The sequence below is a fragment of the Pelmatolapia mariae genome, linkage group LG16_19 (genome assembly GCF_036321145.2).
Source record: "Pelmatolapia mariae isolate MD_Pm_ZW linkage group LG16_19, Pm_UMD_F_2, whole genome shotgun sequence".
Classification (NCBI taxonomy): Eukaryota; Metazoa; Chordata; class Actinopteri; order Cichliformes; family Cichlidae; genus Pelmatolapia; species Pelmatolapia mariae.
The window spans coordinates 65,201,544-65,225,932 of record NC_086241.1 but is presented as its reverse complement, the minus strand read 5'-3'; the positions used below and the strand labels follow the sequence as shown (position 1 = coordinate 65,225,932).

General features: G+C 38.4%; 1 protein-coding gene across 1 annotated transcript; it reads right to left on the bottom strand.

Annotated features, from left to right (window-relative positions):
• Nucleotides 1–1,062: 1,062 nt before the first annotated feature.
• LOC134646034 (serine palmitoyltransferase 2-like) lies at nucleotides 1,063–24,389 on the bottom strand. Its single transcript, XM_063499703.1, has 12 exons — nucleotides 24,002–24,389; nucleotides 20,187–20,381; nucleotides 19,028–19,182; nucleotides 16,753–16,901; nucleotides 15,004–15,128; nucleotides 14,396–14,489; nucleotides 14,025–14,130; nucleotides 13,100–13,319; nucleotides 12,318–12,444; nucleotides 10,409–10,544; nucleotides 9,319–9,448; nucleotides 1,063–4,581 (listed from the first exon to the last, which is right to left on the bottom strand). The coding sequence occupies exons 1-12, from the start codon at nucleotides 24,158–24,160 to the stop codon at nucleotides 4,462–4,464; spliced, it is 1,716 nt and encodes a 571-aa protein (XP_063355773.1). The 5' UTR covers nucleotides 24,161–24,389; the 3' UTR covers nucleotides 1,063–4,461.

Sequence of the window (24,389 nt, the reverse complement as noted above, 5' to 3'; positions counted from 1 at the left end):
GTAGGTTGGTTCCCTCTTTGTTGGCAGCTTGGATGTTTTGGTTGGTATGCTACTATGGCTGATTCTCATGCTTTAATTTGATTTTTGATTGCTGACTACTAGAGATTTTGCAAAGCGGTGTGGTGTGTTTGTTGCTGCAGTCCATGTGATGAGGTCGGGTGTACATTTAAGTAACAACACTGACTTTCACTTGATGTTGTAAGGTCAAATGATTTCCTGTTGACCCCATTTGCAAGAATGGATTTGCTATTTGGCGCAGATAATACTTGCATGCTCTGCTTTCTTAGTTGCAGCCTACTGTTATTGATTTGCTCACAAAGGAAGATCAGCACTTGATGCAGTTTACTTCTTACTTCTAGGCAGTAAAGGCTGCTCAATCTCTGTTTCACTTCACTGGCCACCAACTCATCAGTGATGTTTGTCTCCTGATGGGGTAGTTTTAATAAACTAACTTGTCTCCCTTCCTTAAGACTAGCATCTTGACAGCCAACCTTCCACTGAGACGATTTCTGATAAGGCTTCAGTCAATAACAGATTGATCAACTGAAGGATCAGATGCATCAGCTCCTGTATCCAGTCTTTGCTTTCAGACTTCTAGATACACACCATTGACTGGAGGTCATTTTTAACCCTGCCACTACCAACTTCCTCAAATTTGCACTGCAAATCATGCTGAAATACACCAGGATTTGGACTAAAAACACATTGGTAATCACTTTGTTACTGCAAAGAATACTATTGTTATGCCTGTCAAACAGTTGTCTTTGGCATTGTTTTTTGCTAATCTGACAAAAAGAAAAACTGGAATGGGTTAAGTGGCTTAAACAAAATGCTCTTCTGAAAATGGTCAAGCACTAGGACTGAAAATGAGTGAAAAAGCCACCAGTGTCCAAAAGAACAACTTAAAAGGTTTTCAGGAAACCTGCAGAACTATTGACAAAAACACTTAAAAAAATAAAAAAAACAAAAAGTCTGCCCTCCAAATTAATACACAATCATGACACACTACATTGGGGTATAAAAAAAAAATGAAGAAAAATCCAAATATTTTAAACTCTTTTATTCATCTACTCGTGTAACTGACAAGGGTGAAACATTACGTTTTAATATTTTACCGATGTTGAAATAGTGCATTTTCTATGATGAAATGCAGAGAAATTAGTTAACATGGATATCACACAGTGCTAATTATACAGTTGAGTACTGCTGAAGACTAAGTAGTTGAAGAGAACAATTAAGATGTTCAAAGATGAACAACTGAAGTTATGACACTAGAACCAGAATTCTTAGAAAAAAAATCTGCTTCAAAGGCACTACTTTATATCAGAGAACAACGATCTCTGATGTGTGGTAACGACACACACACACACACCTTCCTGCTTGCTACATAATAAACAAAATTGTCCCAACAGCTAATTTTTAATGAAACAATATAAACTTTGTAGCGAGCCATCATCCAGAACAGCATTTCATGCCGTTTTACCAAAACAAAGAATAAAAACAAAGAGGTTATTTTGCTTTTATGTAGTTTTTTCTAAATAAAGTGGATTTTATGGTTGAAACCAGATGCCGTCTTTGCAGAGGACTACTGAGAAGTACCAATGAACTGAAGGGAAACTGATCTAATTAATGTTCAGAAACTCATTATTAAAATGTCAGGACATAAAATCTTTACATAATGTAAACATATGTTTAAATATTTGCTGTGAGTATAACGGTACAGCTTCTCTTGGTTCATAATTAAAAATACATAGATACATTCTGTATTTGTATGAACAACATTGCAACCAAACTTTCAGCTCACGAACGATCATCTGTGATCCATTTTCTGCAGAAAGGAAGCCAAATGGATTACATAAGACGTGTTACACAACTACCTCACACTACACATCAGAAGACCAGCAAAGATGGACCAAAAAAAAAAAAACTAAACAAAAAACCCCAACCCAGAAAGCCCAGAAAGACATGAAGACAGAACGTAGTAGGTTACAAAAAAACAACAACAGTGTTTCACTTTGCTTCTGGGATGAATTCTTCCTGTGCGTGCATTAGTATGAAGGACGAGCGCTTGCACAGCACTCGTCAGTGTGCACACATGCAAGCGGTAGCATATACACGTGGGACATGAGCTGCCTTCACTAAGGAGTGCTGCTGTCCCAAAGCTCAGTAGTACAATGTAAATGCCCACATTTCCAAATACAGCTGCTGTTTATGTGGAAGAACGTAAAGGCAAAACACACTCGCCTATCCTAAGAAGACTGTTAACATCATTATTGACTCATTAGTCCCAGCACAAAGAAAGCATTTTGTTTTTCAAGGCAATAAAACAATTATCAGGCACAAAGCAGCAAAGAGCTGGATCCTGTCCACACTAGTTTACCCGCGCTAATAGATATTCTTCAGTTTGAACCTCCTCACGTGACTTAAGAGGAACCACCCCGTAACAAACAGGGGACAAACACAGTCCCAGTAATTCTGGTCCTGGTGGGGGGAAAAGACGCTGACTTTGTAACAGTATAATGTGTATTATGTTTTAGGGTTAAATTTCCATTTTTTCTTTTTCTTTTTTTTTCCCCAATAGCAGCACTCGAGTGTGTTTAAATCTCAACATGGCTTTTTAAATGTTTTTTTTTTCTGAAATGGAAAGTGGTAGTTCTGTCAATGAAAGAAATCATGTTTATAGTTTTGCAACAGAAACCTGATTATTATAAAAGTGTTATTCACTTAAAGCGGCGCGTTTAAGCTTTTCCTTTTTTTTGTATATATAAAATAGCTACAGCAGTGGATATTTATAATAATTCTACCCAAAGTTTCAACTAAAAAGGTCAGTGAATGTAAACGTCATCTCTGTGAGCCAAAACCTCAGCGTTAGACTGCTCTGAATGTTCAGTTATCAACAGCATTTTCTACTCCTTGTCTCATTTAGAGAAGATGTCTTTGTTATAATCATCACTAGTGTCGCGCTGAGTGAAGAAACCACGCCCACTTGTTATCAGCAAACACTTAGGGAGGTGTGACCAATCAGAAGAAAGGCAGTTTCAATGAAAGGGTGCTAAAATGGGTCATTTTCTAACAAATTGAGATGAATTGAGAGGCGGCTCCAAGGCTCAGTATCACATAAATAAAAATTATTTTGAACTGTGAATAATGCAAAACTACTCTATAAGAGTTTAACAGTAACAATACAGAGAGCAGGTCCTCTGTAAAACCAAATGAAAAACAACATGTAATATCATTGCAATCATTTCATTACTGAAAAAAAGATAAAATCTAATGTTTGGAAGAGTAATTAGTTTTTGATTTCTATTTTGACTTGTGATTTTTACTGAAGCCTTGAACAGGATATTAATCATTTACTCTTTTGAGCCATGCGGCCCATTCAGGAACATTTCCTCACACATACAAACATCACAGATAATCTGTTCTATTCACTTTGAGAATTTTATTTGCCTCCACTTAGATCAGCTCTGGGTCAGTAGAACAGTGCCAAACGTGATTTTTAAACGCGAAATTATGGCAATACCTTCATCTTACTACTGAAGACAGATATTTAACTTTGCTGGAGATAAATAAAAGACAGTATTTGGGATTTTGGGAAATGTGCTCATCTGCTTTGTTGCTTAAATTCAGATACGGAGATCTATGCTATGCAGCAGGAAAAATATGAAGTGAAAGTTAGTAAAAGGTGAGCCTAGCTTTAAGACTTGAGGCTGACTTTGTCCATCTAATCTTCTAAATAATAGCAATAAATTGATCAAAACATTCTTTCTTTTTTTTTTTTTTTAATGGAAAGCTGTCAGGTAATTAGCTCTAAACTGACAGATTCCCTGTTACAGTACTCGAAAAAAACGGAAGGAACTGGCTTTAAAAGAAAAAAGTCATGTTTGCATGCTAACAGGCTCCTGGTGGTGACAAATTAGGTCTTGTGGAAATGCATCTAGTGATTTCTACTTATGGCAATAACTGCTCCTTTCAAAGGAGTGGAAGAAAGGACCGTTCATTGATAGATGGTAACGATGTTCTCCTTATTAGTCTCCTTACATTTTCGATTTATGTTAGATTCATGTCATAAAAGAAGAAAAAACAAAAAGATGACGTGCACACTGGATCTGTAATTACAAGCTTAACAAAGGCCAAAACCACAAATACTAAAGACACAACCAAACAAACAAAAAATCTTAAAAAAAAAAAAAAAAGAAGTGAAAAAAGACACAGGAAGAAGCAGAGGTGCCATTTTCAATGTTCACAATCTCTGCATGTGTAGTAAGGCAAAGTAAAATCTGAGGGTATTTTTAAGCGTTTTGCTTTCGTCTGGGGAGGTTACGTGTTGGCAACATGATGGCAGGGGGCACGTACGCACATGTCGCTCCTTAAGGAAGACTTGTGATCCATCTTGACCGACCCGCTCTGTATTTTCCGGGGTTGTTCTGGTTCATGCCACTTAAGCAGCAGAGTGATTCATCAGTCGTCAATGTCCTCATACACATCATCATCAAAAGGCCGAGCAGAAGACGGCTGCAGTCTGTGACGGGAGTACTTGAGCTGAAGGAGGTCTCCAACCTCACTGATGACGTTCAGCGCCTGTGGAGACATTTATACAATGAAGAAGAACATAAAAATGCTGTCAGTCTGAAGGCCAACATGAAGAGCGAGGACGTTTACAGATGCAGAGACACCAGCCTCGTAAAACCAAATTGCAAACTGGGGCCGAAGCAGGAAAGATCTCTGGTTTGAACTTTTACATTTTTCACTTCTATTACCTGGGTGTTAGAGCAAAGTGATGAGTTCATAGAGACACGTCTTCCAAACAGCAGCAAATCTTCATTCTATCCAAAGCTCTTCAACCAAGGGGGACATATTCAGCCTCTGAGTGCATGAGCTCTGGTTAATGCAACTGAAGTGCTCTACAGTTCAAGCTGTTATAGCGTAAGGTCGACAATAATTACACAATGTAGGGATGAGTATATATTGCTGAAATGAGTCTTTAAATTTTAATGTGGTTTTGCTTTGTTGCATCATGCATGTTTGTTTCATCAGTTTTAACTTTAAGCTTCATCAGTAGATTTCTGCTCACTTGAGGTCAGAGCAACAAGCTGCAGAATAAACAACCTTTTAAAAAGTTTTAAGATTCAATACTGTCAGCTCAACAGCACATTAATGGATTAATTGGCATAAATCTGGACTCCCGTTTTTATGAATCTACAGTTTCCTTTTTAAAATTAATATTTCTCTCTCAAGATTGCAAATGCTACATTTTGTTCACCAGCTATTTGTTAAATCCCTCAGTCCTGCAGCACACAGCTGCTTTTCTGAAATAGGAAACGAGATTTATCGTCTCACATCTCACACTGGTGACATTAACCGGAAATAATAAAATAACAGGCTGGAAAAGAAATACAAGGAAAAAAAAAAAAAAAAGAGCGGAGAATTTCCAAAAATTCAGAGTAAAGTTAGGTTTCTCCCAGTGCGTCAAAACCTTATACAACGAGTTTTTGTTCTGAAATTAGAGCTCTGGAGCAATGTTCCCTCTAATTTTTCACGTGTCTGAGCGAACACACTAACTCCCTGAGCGATCCCTTGGACCACTGTGAGCGACATCAGACGCATTAAACATGAACATTAAACATCAGTCACGCCAGCATCAAATCCATCCAAGTTACAGGGTTTATTAAAATAATCAAATTGCAGTGTTTACATTTATTTTAGACTACTTTTAATTAACTGCTTTAGCCCATTTACAATGAAAATGTAAAAAAAAAATCTAGTCATTGACCTGTGTAGTATGTTAACACTATTGGAAGTAAAAATAACTTGAACTCCAATTTCGAAAACCCAACTTTCTTTTTTTTTTTTTTTTTTTTTTTTTTTAAATTTTGTTTATTTTTATTTTTTTTATAAAGCTCTGACTTATTATGAGTATGAGTCTGTGGTCTGGGAGAGAGTCCTGTAACTCTCTGTCTGCAAAATACAGTATATAATGACCAATGCTGGGCAATTAATTATATTAATTATATAGTTACGTTTTCAAAAAAGTTATGCAAACAACAAAGTTTTTTGCAGCTATTTTTTTAATGCAACCAAGGCGTTTTTTTTTTTTAAAATAAACATCTCAAACTATTTACAGAACAATCAGCTGTTCTGCATCAAATCTGATGCCACACAAATTATTTGTGCCACTCCAAAAAATAATTTCTGTCCACTATGAGATAAAGGAGAACAACAGCCTGATACCTGCAGGCCTGACAACAGGAGATGTATCACTTCTGTAACACCTGTAACATTCAGCAGTCGCCTCATTGTTCTGACACACACAACAAAACTATTGACTACACTACACACTAACCACACAAGATTTGCGCTAAACATCGCAAATCTCTCACATCTCAAAGCACCGCCATCACTCCTAAAACTTCCTCCCGTTTCTTAACAACTAGATGCCACGTGCCGTATGATTTTTTGATTGGTCGACATGGTACATTTTTGGACGAATAGGAAAGTGAGAGGGGGTGGGGGTTTGTTTTTGCTCACAGGCGGAGAGTGCTTTCAAGTTTTTTTTCTTATAAAACGCCGTTTTTACCGTTTCTTCCCGCAGTAAATATAAACAAGGATAGTATTCAGGAAGAAAACCAAACATTGCAAATATTTTTATCATAACTCTGGTTTTACGTGGCCTATCAACACAATTTAAAAACTGGTATAAAGTCCACACTTTTTGTGGACTTTATACCAGGCTATGACAGGCTATGACGTCCACACATAGCCTGTCAACGACGTTGATTGGCTACGTATTACGTATAATATGCAATACAATACGCATTATTGGCTGAACTATGGGATAAGGTGGCATCGTTCTAATCCCATACAGGAGCAGCCAGTCACTTACTGACTAACACTGCAAAAACAGAATTGTTAAAGTATTAATTTTAATTTCAATTCAGGTTAGATTTTTTTGTGCGCAACGCAGATTTTGTGTGCGCAGAGACCGTGCCAGCAGTGCGCAACATGCGTGGAGTACATTGTTCCCGTTATACCAGATGTTTATTCACCAATTCCTGGACTTATGCAACTTTGGATAAGTGACTATTTATGTAGCATAGCTATGGGGCTTGAGGAGTTTTTCAATGTTTCAATGTGTGTAGGTTGCCAGTAAAGCAATATATACCTTCTGTTTATGGTAAAGCTTTGTGCGGATGACAGATGGGCTTTGTATCACATCTTAAAGTATAAAAGGAACTGAAATGCTTTATTGCCAGCCTGTCCAGCAATACTCATGATTTGACTGCAATAAAGTATCTTTCTGTGTCATTTCGGCCAAATATTAAGTTGGTTCATCTCCTTAATCAAGTAAGGCTTTTCAGGTAGACTAAAAAAATAAAATGAAATAAAAAAAAAATATATATATATATATTTCATGGAAGAATCAATCACTATTCTACCTCTGATTCTTTTAACATTTTGAGCCATCAGATGTCAAAGTAGCTCCTCCAAATCAACACTAGGTGGACAATTTTGTAACCGTCTCCACATTTTCAGATACATTAGTTATAACCTGACATTTAAGGTTGACAGATTATTGCGGTCAGTAGAATGAAATAATGATGGCAATAAAAAGATTTAGGTCGGGATGTAAGTGTGGGTGTGAGAGAGTGAAAAGATAATACTCTGAAAGCTCGCCAGCAGATAAAAGAAACACACAAACCAAGATGACACTTCAAAGTGCATGAGAATAATACAGAGAAGACGGCTAACGGAGACAGATTTTACACCATGACAGATAAAAGCACTACGGTACAGTACTCCCACTCCTTGTCTTCAGCTTATTTTGTTCAATTTTTTGAAGTGCACCGAGAATAATAGGAAGAGATAACATAACCCTGGATATACAAAACTTCCTGGAGACACAGTTTGTATCTGCGCCAACTGAGCTACACAAATTAGACAGGAAGCACAGGAGAAAGCTCAACCTCTGTGTGAGATGATTTACATTAGTGTCAAAATAAGAAAAGAACCGTGGAGGATCTAAGACGGTGGCCCGTAGTGAAGAGCAAACAGGTCTGCAGTGAGCTCATTTCAGCGACGCAGAAGAGCCCTCGCTGTGAAGAGTGGGCGGTTTTAGATGTGTTGTAATCAAAGCTGAACTGTCTGCGCTTACACAGGCCAACACAAAGAGCAATGTTGAGGTCTACACTCAAAACACAGGGAACAAACAGTACGTTAACCTGCAGAGTGATACGGCTGACACTTTATTTTTATATGGAGCCTCTTCTGGGAGACTTTTCCTGACACTCTCTAAATCCCAGTGAGGCATTCTTGTCCTTTGATGGATTTCTGGCAATGGGATGTCAGACATTAAGCTGCAAGGGACTCAGCATGCTGTAAGTTACTCAAGGCATCCTGCAAAGGTAGACATTTGAGGTCAAAAGAGATCATATCAGCGTCCCTCAAATTGCAGACAGTGTTTGCCCCTGTTAGACTGCTCCACTTTATTTAATGTCAACTTGATCTCTCCACTTAGATTCAAACAGCTCAAAGGTCATTACACTGCTGTGAAACAGGAATGAACAAACTTTAGAGAGTATAACTAAACAAATCAGGCCTGGCTAGTAGCAGCCAGCACCACTCAGATAAGCCTGCCACTGGTAGACTATTAGTAATTGCACCCTTCTCGTCCTTGTGAACTCCTGCCGGCAAATCTAGCTAACAAGCTACATGCTGGAAAAACTTTGACAAAAACCTGATCTGTGTGCAGGCCCAGTAATTAGCCATAACCCCTGTGGAAGTACACTTAGCAAAACACCAGTGAGCTTAGTTCAGAGAGACTCGGGTCTAACAATTCTGAGTAATTAGAGGAATTCGGGGAATGTTTTTCACTGAAATGCAATGGCTTCAGCCTGACCGTTTGCCTATGTGGACAGTGAGAAGTGGATACGCAAGACTAGTCAAGATCAATACATCTGCAGCTGTAGGTGCTGCAGTCTTTCTTTAAAGAAAAAAAAAATATGACAGCTTTTGCATACTAAGTACAAGCTGCAGAATATTACATCCAATTAACTGCCATGTTTGAGACATCAGAACAGAGCAGAACAGTATTTTTAGTGGTCATTATTTAGCAGGATTTAATGACACACAGTGGTGTGTAACAGCTTCTTCTTCTTGGTCTTAAAGACCGAAAAAAGAAAGAAATTGTCCCATTTTGAGAAATCATTGTCGACTTTTACCTATCAGTATTACCATAAAAGAATATCGTATCTAGAATGTGCTAAATTAGACATGCTGAATACTAAACACATGTTAAGATATTTTTAAGTGTGTGTTTACCTGGTCGAGCATGTTTTTCGAGTGGCCGGCAGAGATGCAGAAGCGTGCTCGCGACTCGATGATGGGTGTAGCAGGGAAACCCACGACCACGACGCCAATGTTCCTCTTCAGCATCTCCCTGCCAAACGCTCTGGTGGGAGAGACAAAGCTGGCTGGATCAGGTGACCCTGAATCCTCCCTTAGTTATGCTGCAATAGGTGTAGGCTGCTGGGGGATTCCCAGCATTGAGTGTTTCTTCTTCAGTCACCTTTCTCACTCACTATGTGTTAATAGACCTCTGTGTACTGAATCATACTTGTTATTAATCACTGGCTCTCTTCCACTGCATGTCTTTATCCTGTCTTCCTTCTCTCACCCCAACTGGTCAGGGCAGATGGCCCCACCCCTCCCTGAGCCTGGTTCTGCTGGAGGTTTCTTCCTGTTAAAAGGGAGTTTTTCCTTCTCACTGTCGCCAAAGTGCTTGCTCATAGGGGGTCATATGATTGTTGGTTTTTTCTCTGCACGTATTATTGTAGGGTCTACCATATAACATAAAGCGCCTTGAGGCGACTGTTGTTGTGATTTGGTGCAGTATAAATAAAACTGAATTGAATTGAAAAAACTGAATAGCAAAAATAACCGTAGAGGTTTAATAAAGAGTATGACAGACAAAAAAAGATGGGTAAAGTCTTCTATGAAAACATGTCTGCAGAAGCTTTACCAAGACAGAAAAATTCTTCATTAGAAGAAAAAAGGAATGGTCCCAAACCTGCTTTGGTCCCAGTGTTTTGCTTGATATTTACAGCAGGATTAATTAAAGCTGCAGAGGTACAGTCCTTGTACTGATACTAAAGAAGCATGTGTGCACCTAGACTCAGTTTCTGCAGTCAGTTTAACACCATGAGCTCTTGTGATGTGACGTTGGGACACTGTCTACTGTCCACTGCTATAACAGAGTTTTTAAACTTGTTACCTTAATAATATTTCAGGGGAAAAAAAACCCAATACCCATCAACAAATGATCTAATTGATCACACTGTATTGATCTAAAGGCTTCAATTAAGAGTTCCAGCAATCAGAGCAGTAGTAAACAGCAAAGATGGAGGCTCACCCTATCTTGGCGGGCATGTAGAGCATCATGGGTACGACGGGAGAGTCGTTGTTGCCGTAGATGATGAAGCCCATTTCTCGAAGCCTCTTGCGGAAATAGACCGTGTTCTCTGCCAGCTGCTGCACACGCTCACTGCCTAAGGATGATGAAGAAATTTGGAGACATGAGAGTTGATAGGAAGCGGATGTCACGGATGTCCCGCGTTCTAAAATATTCTATATTTAATCATCTAGGTTTTGTTTTTTGCAGTGTGATGACAGCCGTTTGCTTTGCCACTTTAACGTGTTAGACACACAAGTCATCACATGCTGATGAGTTAATGGACAATATGTGAATATTCACAGAGGGCTGTGATATCCACTCATCTCTGCTTAGTGTAATTTGTTACTCACACTCACTGGATATAGCAAACTCATTAATGAAGCCTGGCTTCATTTACTGCTTTATCAGTTAAATGTTTTTGTTTTTATCGTTGTTCTGGGTTTGTAACCAAACAAGTTTTTTTACGATTTGTTTATAATAACGGGTTTGTTTGGTTTAAATCTGCATTTGCATTATTTAAATTGTGTCATGCTTGTATCAACTACCCATATTTATTTTCGTCTGGATTGATTTTGTCTTGTGGGTTTTTAATAATTTTTCTTTACATCCACATTTTGTCAGTCACTGGTTGCAACTGACTGCAACTCAATTTTAGAACTACACAAAGGTGATTCTCTTACCGAGGGCTGTTTATTCTTTACTAAATCTGACTTTCCTGAAGTGCAAAAAATAAAATGAGCACTTAATGATGCTTTCCAAAGATGAAAAAGAAACGTTCTGCACGTCTACATTTGAATCAAACTGTGTACTGTGGACTTTAGATTTCGCTTAGCGACATCTTGAACTGTTCTAGCAAAATGGTTGAGGTTAGATTAAACAATCCATGTAGAGGAGATAGAATTGCCTCTTGTCTATAAACACAGATCATCATAAAATATTCCTTACCCTCTTTAAATCAAGTAACCATTATAAAAACAAAATACATACATATTTATAACTGCACATCCTTCTTTTTTCCCCTTCTACTCCTTTTCTTTATATAACATCTGATGAAAAAAACCAGATGCTGGATCCAGTCCTACGATTCTTAACTTTGCAGTGACACCTGGTGGCCCATCATAACAATTACAACAACTATTTCTGACATAAAATCATCAGAAGTGGAGACGTAACCAAATTATAAACGCAATGCAAGAAAACAAATAACCAAGGACCTGCACCATTATGCACTATAGTAAATATGCAAGAACAGCCTGAAGTTTGCTGAAACTGGCCGTTTAACTCTGCATGATTTACAATTTTAATCCAAAAATGTTTTGTAGTTTGACGTTGCTGCAGAGTTTAGTTGTTTATCACTCTTTGATCGATCTGTAGAGGACATTTTCTGACCTCAACATAACATCTTTGTGTGCCTATGGACTGCAGTGCATGTGAAGTGCACTATATGTAAGTGGAAAGTGGGATTTGTCTCAACATCCAACATAATGACTCATATTTTTTATTTATATATATATATATATATATATATATATATATATATATATATATATATATATATATATATATATATATATATATATATATATATATATATATATATATATATATATATATATATATATATATATATATATATATATATATATATATATATATATATATATATATATAGTATTTTATTGGATTCCAGTGTTTTCTAATTTCTGCTACATAACTTTGCACTTTTGCTGTAACGAAACAAATTTCCCACCTGTGGGACTAATAAAGGTCATCTTATCTTATCTTAAAAGCAAAACATTTTTACACTTTATCTTGAAATGCAGTTTTCTCACATATAAAAAAGTGAACAATCTGGACTGAGGCTTACCTATTGTTGTGCCATCCTCTCCCATAATGCACTTCATAGAAGTGATGATTTGCTCCACCACAGGAGGAGACATGGAGGTGGCGTAGACCGCACTGTGGGAATGGGAGCGCAGGTATTCGATGAGCTCCTAAACCCAGGAGACACACAGAAGACATAAGCAGATACGCATGAACAGCTGCAGTCTCAGTCCCTCAAAACGTTGCTTGTTGCTTCCCTCTTTCATGAATGTGTGAAAATGTTTTTTTTATTTTTAGAAGCACCAGATTTACATTAAAAACCTCAACAGTCTGATAAGCACAAAGTGAGAACTGAATTTCGCTTTGCGCTCTCAAACCTGTCAATCTGCCCGTTACATTTTTAGAAGGATATGAAAGTCATTAAAAGCATAATGTGAGCTACATCCTGTAACCTGTTAACACATTCCTAAGTGATTCATGACCAATTTTCTCCGACTCCTTTGTTCTGCTTGAGGGCTTCGGCAGTTCTAAGACGCCACTACATGATGATTTAGACAAAGTGTCTTATCTTGATAACCATCTTGATAAGCAAGCTTTGCTAAGTTTTGATGGGTGTCGTGCTGAAATGTCAAGAATGCAACACGCACTGTTGTAATGACTAGCACTCGTTTCTGTAACAAGTGACGCTTAGAGAGTCCATGCATCAGTGCACTCTTGAAAAACTATGAGTGAGTTTAAACTGATGTTATGCTAGAAAATGCACTCTTTTTCCCCCCCTTTCTTTTCCTTCAAAAAATAAAAAATAAACAAAGAGATAAAGCTCACCCTTTTCCCTGCGATGTATCCACCTGCAGCACCAAAGCTTTTGGTAAAAGTGCCCATCATGACGTCCACGTCACATGGGTCGAGGCCAAAGTAATCCACCACACCTCTTCCTCTTGGACCCAGGGCCCCTATACTGTGGGCTTCATCTAAGTAAAGGTAGGCCCGGTAGCGCTTCTTTAAGGCAATCACTTCTGGCAGGCGCACTATGCTGCCCTCCATGCTGCAGGGAGGAAACAGGCAGAGGGGAAGGTGCATTACATCTCCTGAGATGTTACAGCTTTGTTTTTCCCAACAAATTCAGCTTTTGCACCAGAGACTATCCATCAAACAGCTGTCAACATAGAATAAACAGCTGAAATGACTTTTGACTCAAATAAAAAAAGATAAACTTATTAAAAAACAAAAAAAGACAGCAGAAACTGTCTTGCACGTTGCAAATGCTTTTTGTAGCACCCTGTCAGACAGAATCAGGTTAGCTAACTAAGCACTGACACATTCTCACCTGACTGAACCATCAGAGGAAGCTGAACCTGTTCTTGCATGTGCTTAATGGCTTGTACGTCTTTGCACCAGAAATACATCAACGATCACTCTTAATAATCCAGCTAGGGGCATTGGCCACAGATGGAATTGCTGCTTATGCAATAAAGTTTTTAGGTCTTGCTCAACTTGAAACTAGGAAGGAAAATAAAGGGAATTTTAAAAGTGGGCAACTCCTTTTTTTCCTACTGCATAAGGCCAAAGACACTTTCAGTACAGTTGCAAAAATTGTATAAAGTCAGCGCTGAGACTTTCTCCTACCAAAGACAAGATTTAAATTTACTCCCAATAGATTAAATACGCACATCTAACAGACTGAAAAGTTCTAAATATTTATTTTCCCCATGAAGTCATGTATGACATATACAGGAAATCAAAGCAGTACCTGTAAATGCCTTCAACCACTATTAGGATCTTCTTCCATGGCCTGTGAGTCCTGGGTTGGCCATGAACGATGGCTTCTCTCAACAGTTTTTCAAGGCTCTGCATATCTGACAGGAAAAAAAATAAATCTGAAGTGTTAACATTCAAAATGAAAGCTGTGGTTTTAGCAGTGGTCTTCCTTTGTATGATATATTATAATGCTTGTATAATGACGTAGTTTTAAAGCTGGCAAACATTAGATCAGACAATCAAACTAATAAAAAGTGCTATAATTACAGACCTTAAGAAGCAATGGAAGTTTCACGACATGGCTAATGCATGGGAATAAATGCAAATAGGAGGCAGATGGATAGGAACCAATAGGAGACTCACTGTTGTGTTTAAAGACTCTGATGGTGGACCCAGATAGTCTGGCTCCCAGGACCAGAGAGGCATGGTTCAGCTCATCACTCAGGATTAGACAACCCTGCAGAAGATTAATTAGCATTAATATTTCATACATATAGGATTTGGATGGACCGGTATGTTTTTTAGCCAACATTGTTTTTATTGGCTGGTGAGTTTTGTAAGAGGGTGGAGAATCCTTTTTTACAATTATACAGAACGACCTTTGCTGAGAGAATTACACTGAGAATGCAGCTTGCTTTGTAGAACTGCATTGTTTCATACCTCGCTGCCTGAGTCTAACCCTACGCCTTTATAACAGCAGGCCTGAATCATTTTATTAGAGCAGAAGTCTTTAGCAGTCTCACCACTGTTGGCTTTCACTTCCTTAGTTTGTTCCTTTTTCACTTTAACACACACAGCCAGCCAGTCACCAGCAAGTGTTTCTTCCTGATATAAGATAATGTGCTTGGTGTAACTGGTGACCTACAATAGTGTACTATTAAGTAAACATACTTAGAAAAGACCCATGAACATCCAGGATATCTTGCTGGAAATAAGCTCAGCCTTGTCCCATGTGTCACTTGGGGTCTTACCTTGCCAACGAGTGCTGGTATGTTCATTGAGTTAGTTGCAAATCCCATGCCGAACGCCATGGCTGATTCCACACCCAGGAACCTAGCCACCTGTTTCTCCATCTCCTCGTGTCTGTCCAGGTTACCTGAGGAACAAAAAATAAATAAATACATGAATTAAAAGAAAAAACCCACAAAAAACATGGGAGCTTAAAATAAACGGATACCACTGAATACCTTGAAGTTCTAAAACTGACAGATTTTTTTTAGTATTAAAATTTACTTGCTTCCGCTGGGAGATGATACCACAGAAGATCAATAAAATAAGCATAAAGACTGGAAATGGAGGGAAACAGCTACCCCAGCTTTGTTTAAGTTAAATAAAACAAGAGAACTCAAGGATCCACCGCCAAAGCCAATTCCCTAATTCACGGTTAAGATGGTGAGATAGATATTCACCAAGTATAACAGCTTCCTCCTTTGCCCCTGCTTCTCCTCTCCACCAAGTTTAATCATCGTCACCTTGAGATTTTTTGCATAATCGTGCTGACTGACAACCTGCACTGATCACATTCTGCTCCAATCAATTTGCGCTTCTGTCTGGGGAGTTAAAAAAGGGAACTTGCCGATACTCAGATACTTAAAGTTCACATGATATATCTTGTTTGTCCAGTTCATATAACATCCAAGTGTAAAGACATCAAGTTGTGGATTTTATTATGATACATGTAGTATTTCCCACATAGGGGCACAGACTTCTTCACATCCTGTGAGGTTACAAAAACTTAAAATATTGTCTCTTTGCTTTTGTATGAATTAAACAAACAGGATACAACATGTTTACAACATTAAGCAGTAACTGTTATATTTTGTGTTTCGCTCCATTTCCAGTATTTGTACAAATCCAAGATCCAAGCTCTAATTAAGTGGTCAATTATGACTTAATATTTTTCAACAAACAATATAATATGTTGGACATCTAATCCTGTAATGTACATAAGCATTACAGCCATCTACACTCACCAGCCACTTTATTAGGGATGTGTTCAACTATATTAAATCAGTTATTTAAATGGCAGCATTAACACATGCCTAATAATGTTAATGTTAATAATGTCCTAATGTTGTTTACATGCCTAAGCATGTAAACATAGTCAAGATAAAATGAGCATTAGAATGGGGAAGAAAGGTGAGTTCAGTGACTTTGAATGTGGCATGGTGTCCGATGCATTTCAGAACCTGCTAATTTACTGGAATTTTCCCACACAACAAGAGGAAATATCCAATGAGAGCAGCAGTTCACTGGTTGTGGTTTGTCAGAAGTTAGAGGAGCATGCTTCAAGCTGATAAGAAGGCAACAGTAACTCAAATAACTACTCGTTACAACCAAGGGAGAGATCTGCATCATAGATGTGTTTGAATGTTTCCAGCATCTTGCTGAATCTATGCCAAGAAAAATTAAAACCTTTCTAAAGGTTAAAGGTGCTCCAACACCAGACTAATGCCTAAAATGTACTTTAGAAAGTGGCCAGTGACACTTTAGAAATGCTTTCAAATAAATTAAAGACCGAAAAGTCACAGTAATTTGCAATTGGCTCAAACACCGCGCACAGATGATCATCATACTAATTCCAACGGATTTACTAAACTAACTGGTTTATGACACTTTGTTTACCGAGGTGAGTTCAGCTGTGCACATTCTTGCCATTTAAGACCCAGTAGTGATAGCAAAGGTAGCGGGTGTGTCTGTGTTTTGCCATGTGTTTGTACCAAATTCCTGCCTCGTGCTCGCAACTCCAACACCGTACTTCATGGTGACTTCAGCTGCGGAGTCAGCACATGGACCTGTATTCTCAGCGAAGCCGAGGTAATTATACGAGCCCAAGTTAATCACATCCTGCACTACCCGACCCGTGTATCTGCAAGAGAGGGTGAGAGGAGAAGATAAACAGACACAGGAAACAATCAATGAGAAGAAACTAATGATTTGGGAAACAGATTGGTATAATTAATAGTAATGATTGGTAGAAGTAATTAAAAACAAGACTGGAAGGTTGGATAGCATCAGCGTGCTCTTTGTTTTTCCAATCTTTCTGATCTCTGTCTCTCCCACATCTTCTCACTTGTGTGTTTTGTCTGACTTCACAAACATTACTGATCCTAAGTTGGACCGATTTTAATATGAGATGAACGCCTACATGACTGTTCATTCTGGGGTTATCACCTTCATAATATAAAGTATACATATAATACAGAAACAAAAACTATCTGTTCGCACCATCAGTCACATAAATCACATAAAAAGGAAACTAGATTTGGGTCCACTGGGTTTATCAGAGGTTAAATATTAGCCCGATTTGCATTTCAAACCTCGATAAATTTAAACCGACACCTCTGAGACTACATTTACATCAGAAAATATTCTATTCTAGATCTGAATTAGCTTGCAGGATGACTGAACCACAGCATCATTGAAATGCATAAGCAAGATTAAAGAAAAAGACAAAACGGCTACATATACAATTCTGCACTAAAGTCTTAGAGCCATTCAACATGTTTTTATATTTTGCAGCCAGGAACCAGAATGACGTGCAATTTTTAAAGTTGTCTTGAGGAACAATTCTCCAGGCTTCCTGAAGGTTTTTAAATGGTTTTTATTTTCAGTCCAGTCTTTGTACCTGAACATTTTCAGACACATGCCTTCTTTGTTAAGCCACTTAACACTGAAATATAAACACTTAAGCATAAAAAGGCACCTAACTCGCTGGATGAGCCAGTGTCTACACAAAGAGACAACTTGGCAAAGAGGCAACTTTAAACTATTAAACTGTAGCTTTGTTATTAGCACCGTGCTGCAAAACCACAGAATTTGTTCACATTTCTTTAGTTAAACCTACAAAAAGGCCAAAGGTAACACAGTCTGACAAGCAGAAAATAGCATTTTTTTTTCTTTTGCAGCAACAGGATGATTTCCAAAGCACACCACGAGACAAATTAAAAATGCAATCCAACCTTCCCTGTCCACCTTAACTGTTCATGTGCATGCAACCAAACCCTACTTAAGGATTAGTGGTCAATGGACTCTAAACAACAAGCTTCTGGTATCAAGGTCTTGTCTCATGTTTACATTGTCTGAGTACTCATGGAGCTGTCTGTTCATAGAAATTACATACTAAACACAGAGGTAAACAAGGTGAGAATCGTACCTGCTCTATGCAATATAATGCTGTAATAAATGTGTCCAAGAGGTGTCCAAGATTTCTCTAGTTGTATTAGGATCTAGAGAAATAAACTTTATTAGGAACAACTCTACACCTTCTGAGTCACTTATCCAATCAGCTAAAACAGGATTTTCACCACAACAGCCTTCAGTGTAAAACACAAGTAACAAACCTCCAGTGAGCAGCTTCTTTTATTACTTGGTGCTGATAAAAAGAGAAATTCAACAGAAACCTAAGGCTGGAGTGGGCACAGACTCTGTCAAAAGAGGATAGTTCAAAGGAAAAGCAACCTGGTCTTATAAATCTTGAATTCTGTTTCGAATTAATGCACCAAGTCACAAACCAAAACTCCTATTATAGTCATACAGTCGCATCATATCAGACTTTGGGGATGTGTATTAATATTAATGTCCAGGTGAAATATTTCTATGAAAACCATGCCAACACCAGTCAGGAATCTCAAAGGCAGGTTTCCAGCATCTTTTGAATTCCACAACTCAGTTAAGGTAGTTTCGTGTCTATTATGCAAATACATTAAGCAAATGTCACCTGATATGGGCCTGGCTGATTTATCAGTCTAGTGGTATTGTACTGTACATTAGTTTTCGTGTTTTATTTAATCAGGGGTAATGGAAAGGCCTGCGGGAGCTTTTAAAAAGCCGTGTGCAGTGAGAGACGTCTGGAACCTGACCAACTTTGTGTGATGTTGGTAACATAGTAGTTATAAAGCATACTTCCCATTGCTATTGTGTGCCTGAAAACCTTAAGGTTAGCTTAATGATAACAATATTTGCGCTCTTGAATGAAAGCTACATTAATCTCACTCAAAAGTCCAGTTGTAGTCGTAGGTGGCTCGTTCCATCAGATCCATCTTGGCTCCCGGGATGCTGCATATAGGCCTGTTCCAGTTGTCTCTTATCCGCATATAAAGGTTTCTGGTGTAAAAGTTCTCAAAATCCTGGTAGAGTGGTACAAAATCCTACACATGGATGGAAAGGTAGATAATAAAGGAAAGTAAAAAGCAGCACAACATGTAGGAATTTTCTCCTACATCACTGGTATTTCCTGTAACGATATCTAGATCTTCACAGTTTCAAGTTTCTTCAAAAGCTCACAAGGAAAGAATTTAATCTCATCCAGTTTAAGCATTACAACAACATTTAAAAGAACACACATGATCAAGGGAGCTGATATTCCTTGTTTCATGGAGGAAAACATCCGTCCTATATTTTCTGGCCCATTTAATGATTTCCCCACGAAAGGCTTCCTTTCCTTGACATAACTAAATTCTGAGAACAATGGGCTTTACTTTCACACATTACATAACATGTTGGAAACAAAGTGAGTGACACAGAAGACATTCTAAACATGTTCCACCTCTAACAAAAATACAATCTTAAGCATGCACACTAGACTATTTTGGATTAAAGGCAACAAAGAATATTTCTATGTAAAGTTTCCCATAGCTGGACATAATTACAGCTGACAGGTTCATTTCAAACAACTGATGCTTGCTTTCTTTAAAAAACACCAAGCTTCAAGCAATCCTGATTAAAATGTTTGCAATATGACAACCTACATTGCAGATTCTAGTGATTGGGATGGATGCTTGCTTTGTAGTGTGCAAATATCACATTGGCTTACTTTGATTAATGAAACTACAAAAGGTTTTTTTTCCCCTCCCCTTTTGTTATCACTACTGTTCCCGCACGAACACTGCAACAATTTGGTCACCAGGCAACATGTAATTAGAGCTCAGTCTCCCAGATAAGAACCATTCAACACCTGAAATGCGAGATGAATCCCTGCCAAAAGCAATCATAACGCTACAGCTACTGCGTTTAGGTAAAGGGCAACCAAGTTTCTCAACTGCTGCCTTTATCTGGAATTTCTTAGCATGAGCCATAACTTTGATTACCACCTTTTAGATCAATTGATTTTGTGTTCCTGCAAATTTACTGTTGCATTTGTTTTTCATCTTACCTTTTGCTCCTCTTTCTCTCTGGCGATGTGGCACCTTTCAATCTTCCAGTGACGAAGGAAGTCACGGAGGTAGCCAAAGATGGTCAGGATGCCGTAGCCCATGTATGTGAGCACAGCCACCATCATGGGGGTCTCTTCAAAGTACTCGATGAAGGGCCGGCTGTACAGCCTGCTTTTGTATGACGCTGCATAGACCTATGTAAATCAGAAAATGCACAGAATTGAAGCAAGTGGTTTACTTATTTTAATGAAAGACATGAAATAATATCTGCTATGCAAACTAGGAATCACAAAATAACTTAAAACAATCCAAACAATACAATCACAACAATTTTTCAACACTAAATTAACTTCAAGACTCATGAAACATTATCATCTGCATTGCTGAACAGAGAAAAATGGTAAAGAAGTGCAAAAAAAATGCTGAAATTTTGGTAGAATTATTCCTTTTTAAATAAAATATATACAAGTTTGGCATACTGATGATTGTGTTGCAAGTGGCAGCAATGTGACTTATCAATATTTAGTACTAGCATGTTTCACATCACGCTGTGCTACTACTTGTGCATAATTGGAGCCAATGCAAAAAAACCCAAAACAAAACAAAAAAAACGGTTTGAATTTCTTCACTAAAGTAGTTTATTGTCAGTAAATGTAACAGGACGTTGCGTAAGAAATGTTCTGTTACATTTTTTTTAAGTCCAAGCTAAAGAACAAGGCTCACACTGCAGCCCACAGCATCCATGGTTTACATTTGGTCATACAAGTTATGCAATGAAATGTGACAACTGATTCAAAACTTTGCTGAATAAAAATAACCAATTTAATCTATTATAATAATCTTGTGGCAAAAAGCATCTTTCAATGTGCATGGGTGCGTAAGAAGCTGTGAAAAATTGTGTTTATACTTGAATCTGTCACGTTCAAACAGCACATTTAAAAAATAACAACTTTAAATGTAAGTGGGAGCATGTGGTCAGAGGTGAGTCAAGCAGGAAAAAGAGCTTAAAATGCTTCAGTTTTCAAGAGGAGTTCATACAAGCAAAGCGCAGGTACCGTATACACTACACTTTGTAATTATAGTACAAAGAAAGGTCGCTTCACTTTTAACACTCCATAATGTTGAATGCAGCCATTTCTGTCACTGACGTAGCAGGTTGCTCTCATTGCATGTTTATAATGTGTTCCACATTGAGATAACATCTCTTTTTGTTCACTGTGATGTGCTGTGATCTGAGCTTGAAGCCTCCGCTCTGTGTTTCAAAGTCGTAAAATCAAACAAATTCTGAGCAGCTCTGACAGCAGTGAGTCCCTATTTCAGTTTGATTGGTTATTTCTGCAAAAAGCCCTGCTTCTCTTAGCTACCATGGTGGAACAGTTTCCTCACTGATAAGATATCAGTCTGCATTAATATGGAGAATTACCACTGAATTATTTCAGAATTAGGTTTGCCTGTCATATTGGCTCATCTTTCCCTGCCATGTCACTGTAATTTTATCTTTGAAAGTCTTTTTAACTCAGTTCTGCACAGTGTTGTTCATTGTGAATGGTGTTTTTTTATCATCAGTTTGTATGGATGCTGGTAAACAGACTTACATTTTTGACAGTTAGTATACGAGACCAGCGTTGCTAGCTTGCATGGTGTCTACCTGATGATACTCTGAAAGCCAAAGTGCCAGTAAAAAACAAAGTGAAAAGAAATGAGGAAATCAAACTGCAACAATATGTTTGACAAATCTGCTGATCTAGCTGAAATTAACCTGGGAGTGCTCTGATATGAAACATATATTTTGAGTAGAGATGCACCGATTTATCCACCTTCTTGACTGAAATTAGCCCGCTAGTATCTTAATAATGGCAGTGGCTGATATTTTGTGCTGTGTAACATCAAAGAGCTGAAAATTAAAAAAAAAAAAAATCCACAAACTTGATTTGCTGGTCTTCAGATATAGTTGTCTTTGTCATATCTGGTGCTAAACTACATTTTATTCAATTTCTTCACCATTTTCCAATTTATATGAAACCTTTGAGTGAAAAATATCCTTTGATTACTTCAAAATAAAAAAAAAGTCAGTAGCTGAAGCCATACTACGCAGGATTTTGTTAGTGATACCCAACCGCTGCTATCTGTATTTATGCAAACCTAGCCTAAAAAGAGATTCACAACATTTCCTAACTAAGACTTTAAAAGGAATAAACTTCCATGTCATAGTGCATAAAATATACTTCGCCTCTTCCTTTGTCTTATTTACAAAAAACTTTTGTTTTTATTGGCTGACATTTATATGGTTCACTTAGAGGTACTTATTCAAAGCCAGACTGTATGAAAAAGGAAGATAAGACCAAACTATTAAGTTCTGGTTCAGCTCTGTACTCAGGAAAGTAAACAGGGAGAGCGATGATTTGACTGCCAAATAAGGGAGGAGAAGGTTGTGTTGATAAACTTGAGCAGATAGAATTCGCTTTCTAATGTTTTTTTCTTCTACATCTTGATAAGTAATCTGATAGACAACGAAACCTAATGGGCACTGTGCAGTTCACTTCCCTATCACGCTCATGGCTATTAGGCATTGCATGTGACCGGTCATGCCTTTCCCTCAAATTCCTTACAGAATAGCAACGCTGACATCTGCATGAACCCTAATCAGCTGAGGTTTAGTCAGCAGGCACTCAGTTTCTTAGCCTGAAAAGCAAGTGTGGCAGAAACCCTCTGTGCAATTTGCACCAAATTGTTTAGTGACTAGAATAATCAGATAATAAACAGCAACGTGCTTCACGTTATTTTACTTAAGAACCACACGCTGGAGAAAACTGGGATTACTTTCCTCTCAAGAAATATTAATCTGACTCAAACAACAGGGGGAAAACAATTCTCTGTATTTTCAATGCCAATGTGTGTAGCAGCACCTAATCAGTCAGAGGAGGCCCATTAATTGGGCCAGCTACAGAAGATGCACCCAAGGGTGGAAATTTCATTAGCCTATTTGGGAAGAGCTGTTTTGCAGCATGCACTCAAGTCTCAGTGGACAGCTTGAAGTGAACAGGTGCACTGGTTCAGTGTCTCCCTAATCACTAACTCATCACAGTTTCAGTGTGGATTGCAAATAGAAGCCAACCACTTCATGAAAGAGAAATGTTTCCAGACTTTTACTGCCAAACATTTGCAAGTGAGAGAAAAGTGCAGCCAAGATGAACAGAACCAAAGAAAGAGATTTAAAACTAAAACAGAAAGAAAAAGCTGACATATTGCACGAAATAAACACAACAATCTCCCTAAAGAACAATCAATTGAGTGGATGAGTTTTAGATTTGTTTCACATTGTCTGGAGTTATTCCATTCCCAGTTTGAGCCTCTGATCAAAGTCACAAACCTGGACTCCTCTTAAAATGGGTTGGAAAGCATCAATGAGCCATTCACAAAGTTTAGACTTTGTTTAAAAAATAAAAAGTCTGCTTGGCGCAAATATTATAATGGGGAATTAAAACGCTGCTGTAAGTCATTGAGAAAAAACAGCATTCACATTCTAACGAGGTATCTAACCTGACAAATAAGCTGAAACTTTTTAAAGTGGACTTTTAAAAAATGGAGTTCGGCGTTTACTTTGTACAGGAGCCGGGAAACATCAGAACTGGATGACAGCATGCTGTGAGACTGCTGTCAGCAGCAGGACTCGGTCAGCTGTCATACCCGAACACCACAGGACTTTATCATAATAACAGGAATTTAACGGCATCCTTCGGTGTCACGAGTCCACAAAGTGGATGCTTTCCCCGGCTTCACCAACCCATCCGCCCCGTCCCATCCCGGGCCTCACCTCCTCCTCGGCGGTGTGGCAGCGATTCTTGGGCGGCCGCTCATGGCAGGGGCGGGGGTAGAGGCTCTTTGCCAAGCCGTTTCTCTCCGGCTTCAGCCCGTTCTTCACCCGCCGACACACTTCGTCGTCGGCTGCTTTGGTCTCGGGGCTTTCGGTCATTGCTGGGCAGGAATAGTGGAGCTGCCACAGTAACTTGCATGTAGGAACACGGAGCCTGCCCGCGGTGCAAAGCGGTGACAGTATCCGAGCAGTGAACGTTTACAAACACACGCACACGCAACACCCTGACACGCTCACATCCACGTACAGCAGTCACACGCACAGCCCACTCCCTGTATAACCTGAAAATCTAGATACTCAATACCGGAAAACAACGCCCCGTAAACCA

Coding starts and splice junctions, on each gene's coding strand:
- LOC134646034 (XM_063499703.1), bottom strand. CDS start 24,160: ATGACCGAAAGCCCCGAGACCAAAGCAGCCGACGACGAAGTGTGTCGG. Junction 9,449..10,408: donor TACATGCCCGCCAAGATAGG/GTGAGCCTCCAT, acceptor CTCTCCCACCAG/AGCGTTTGGCAGGGAGATGC. Junction 4,582..9,318: donor CGAAAAACATGCTCGACCAG/GTAAACACACAC, acceptor ATGTCTCCACAG/GCGCTGAACGTCATCAGTGA.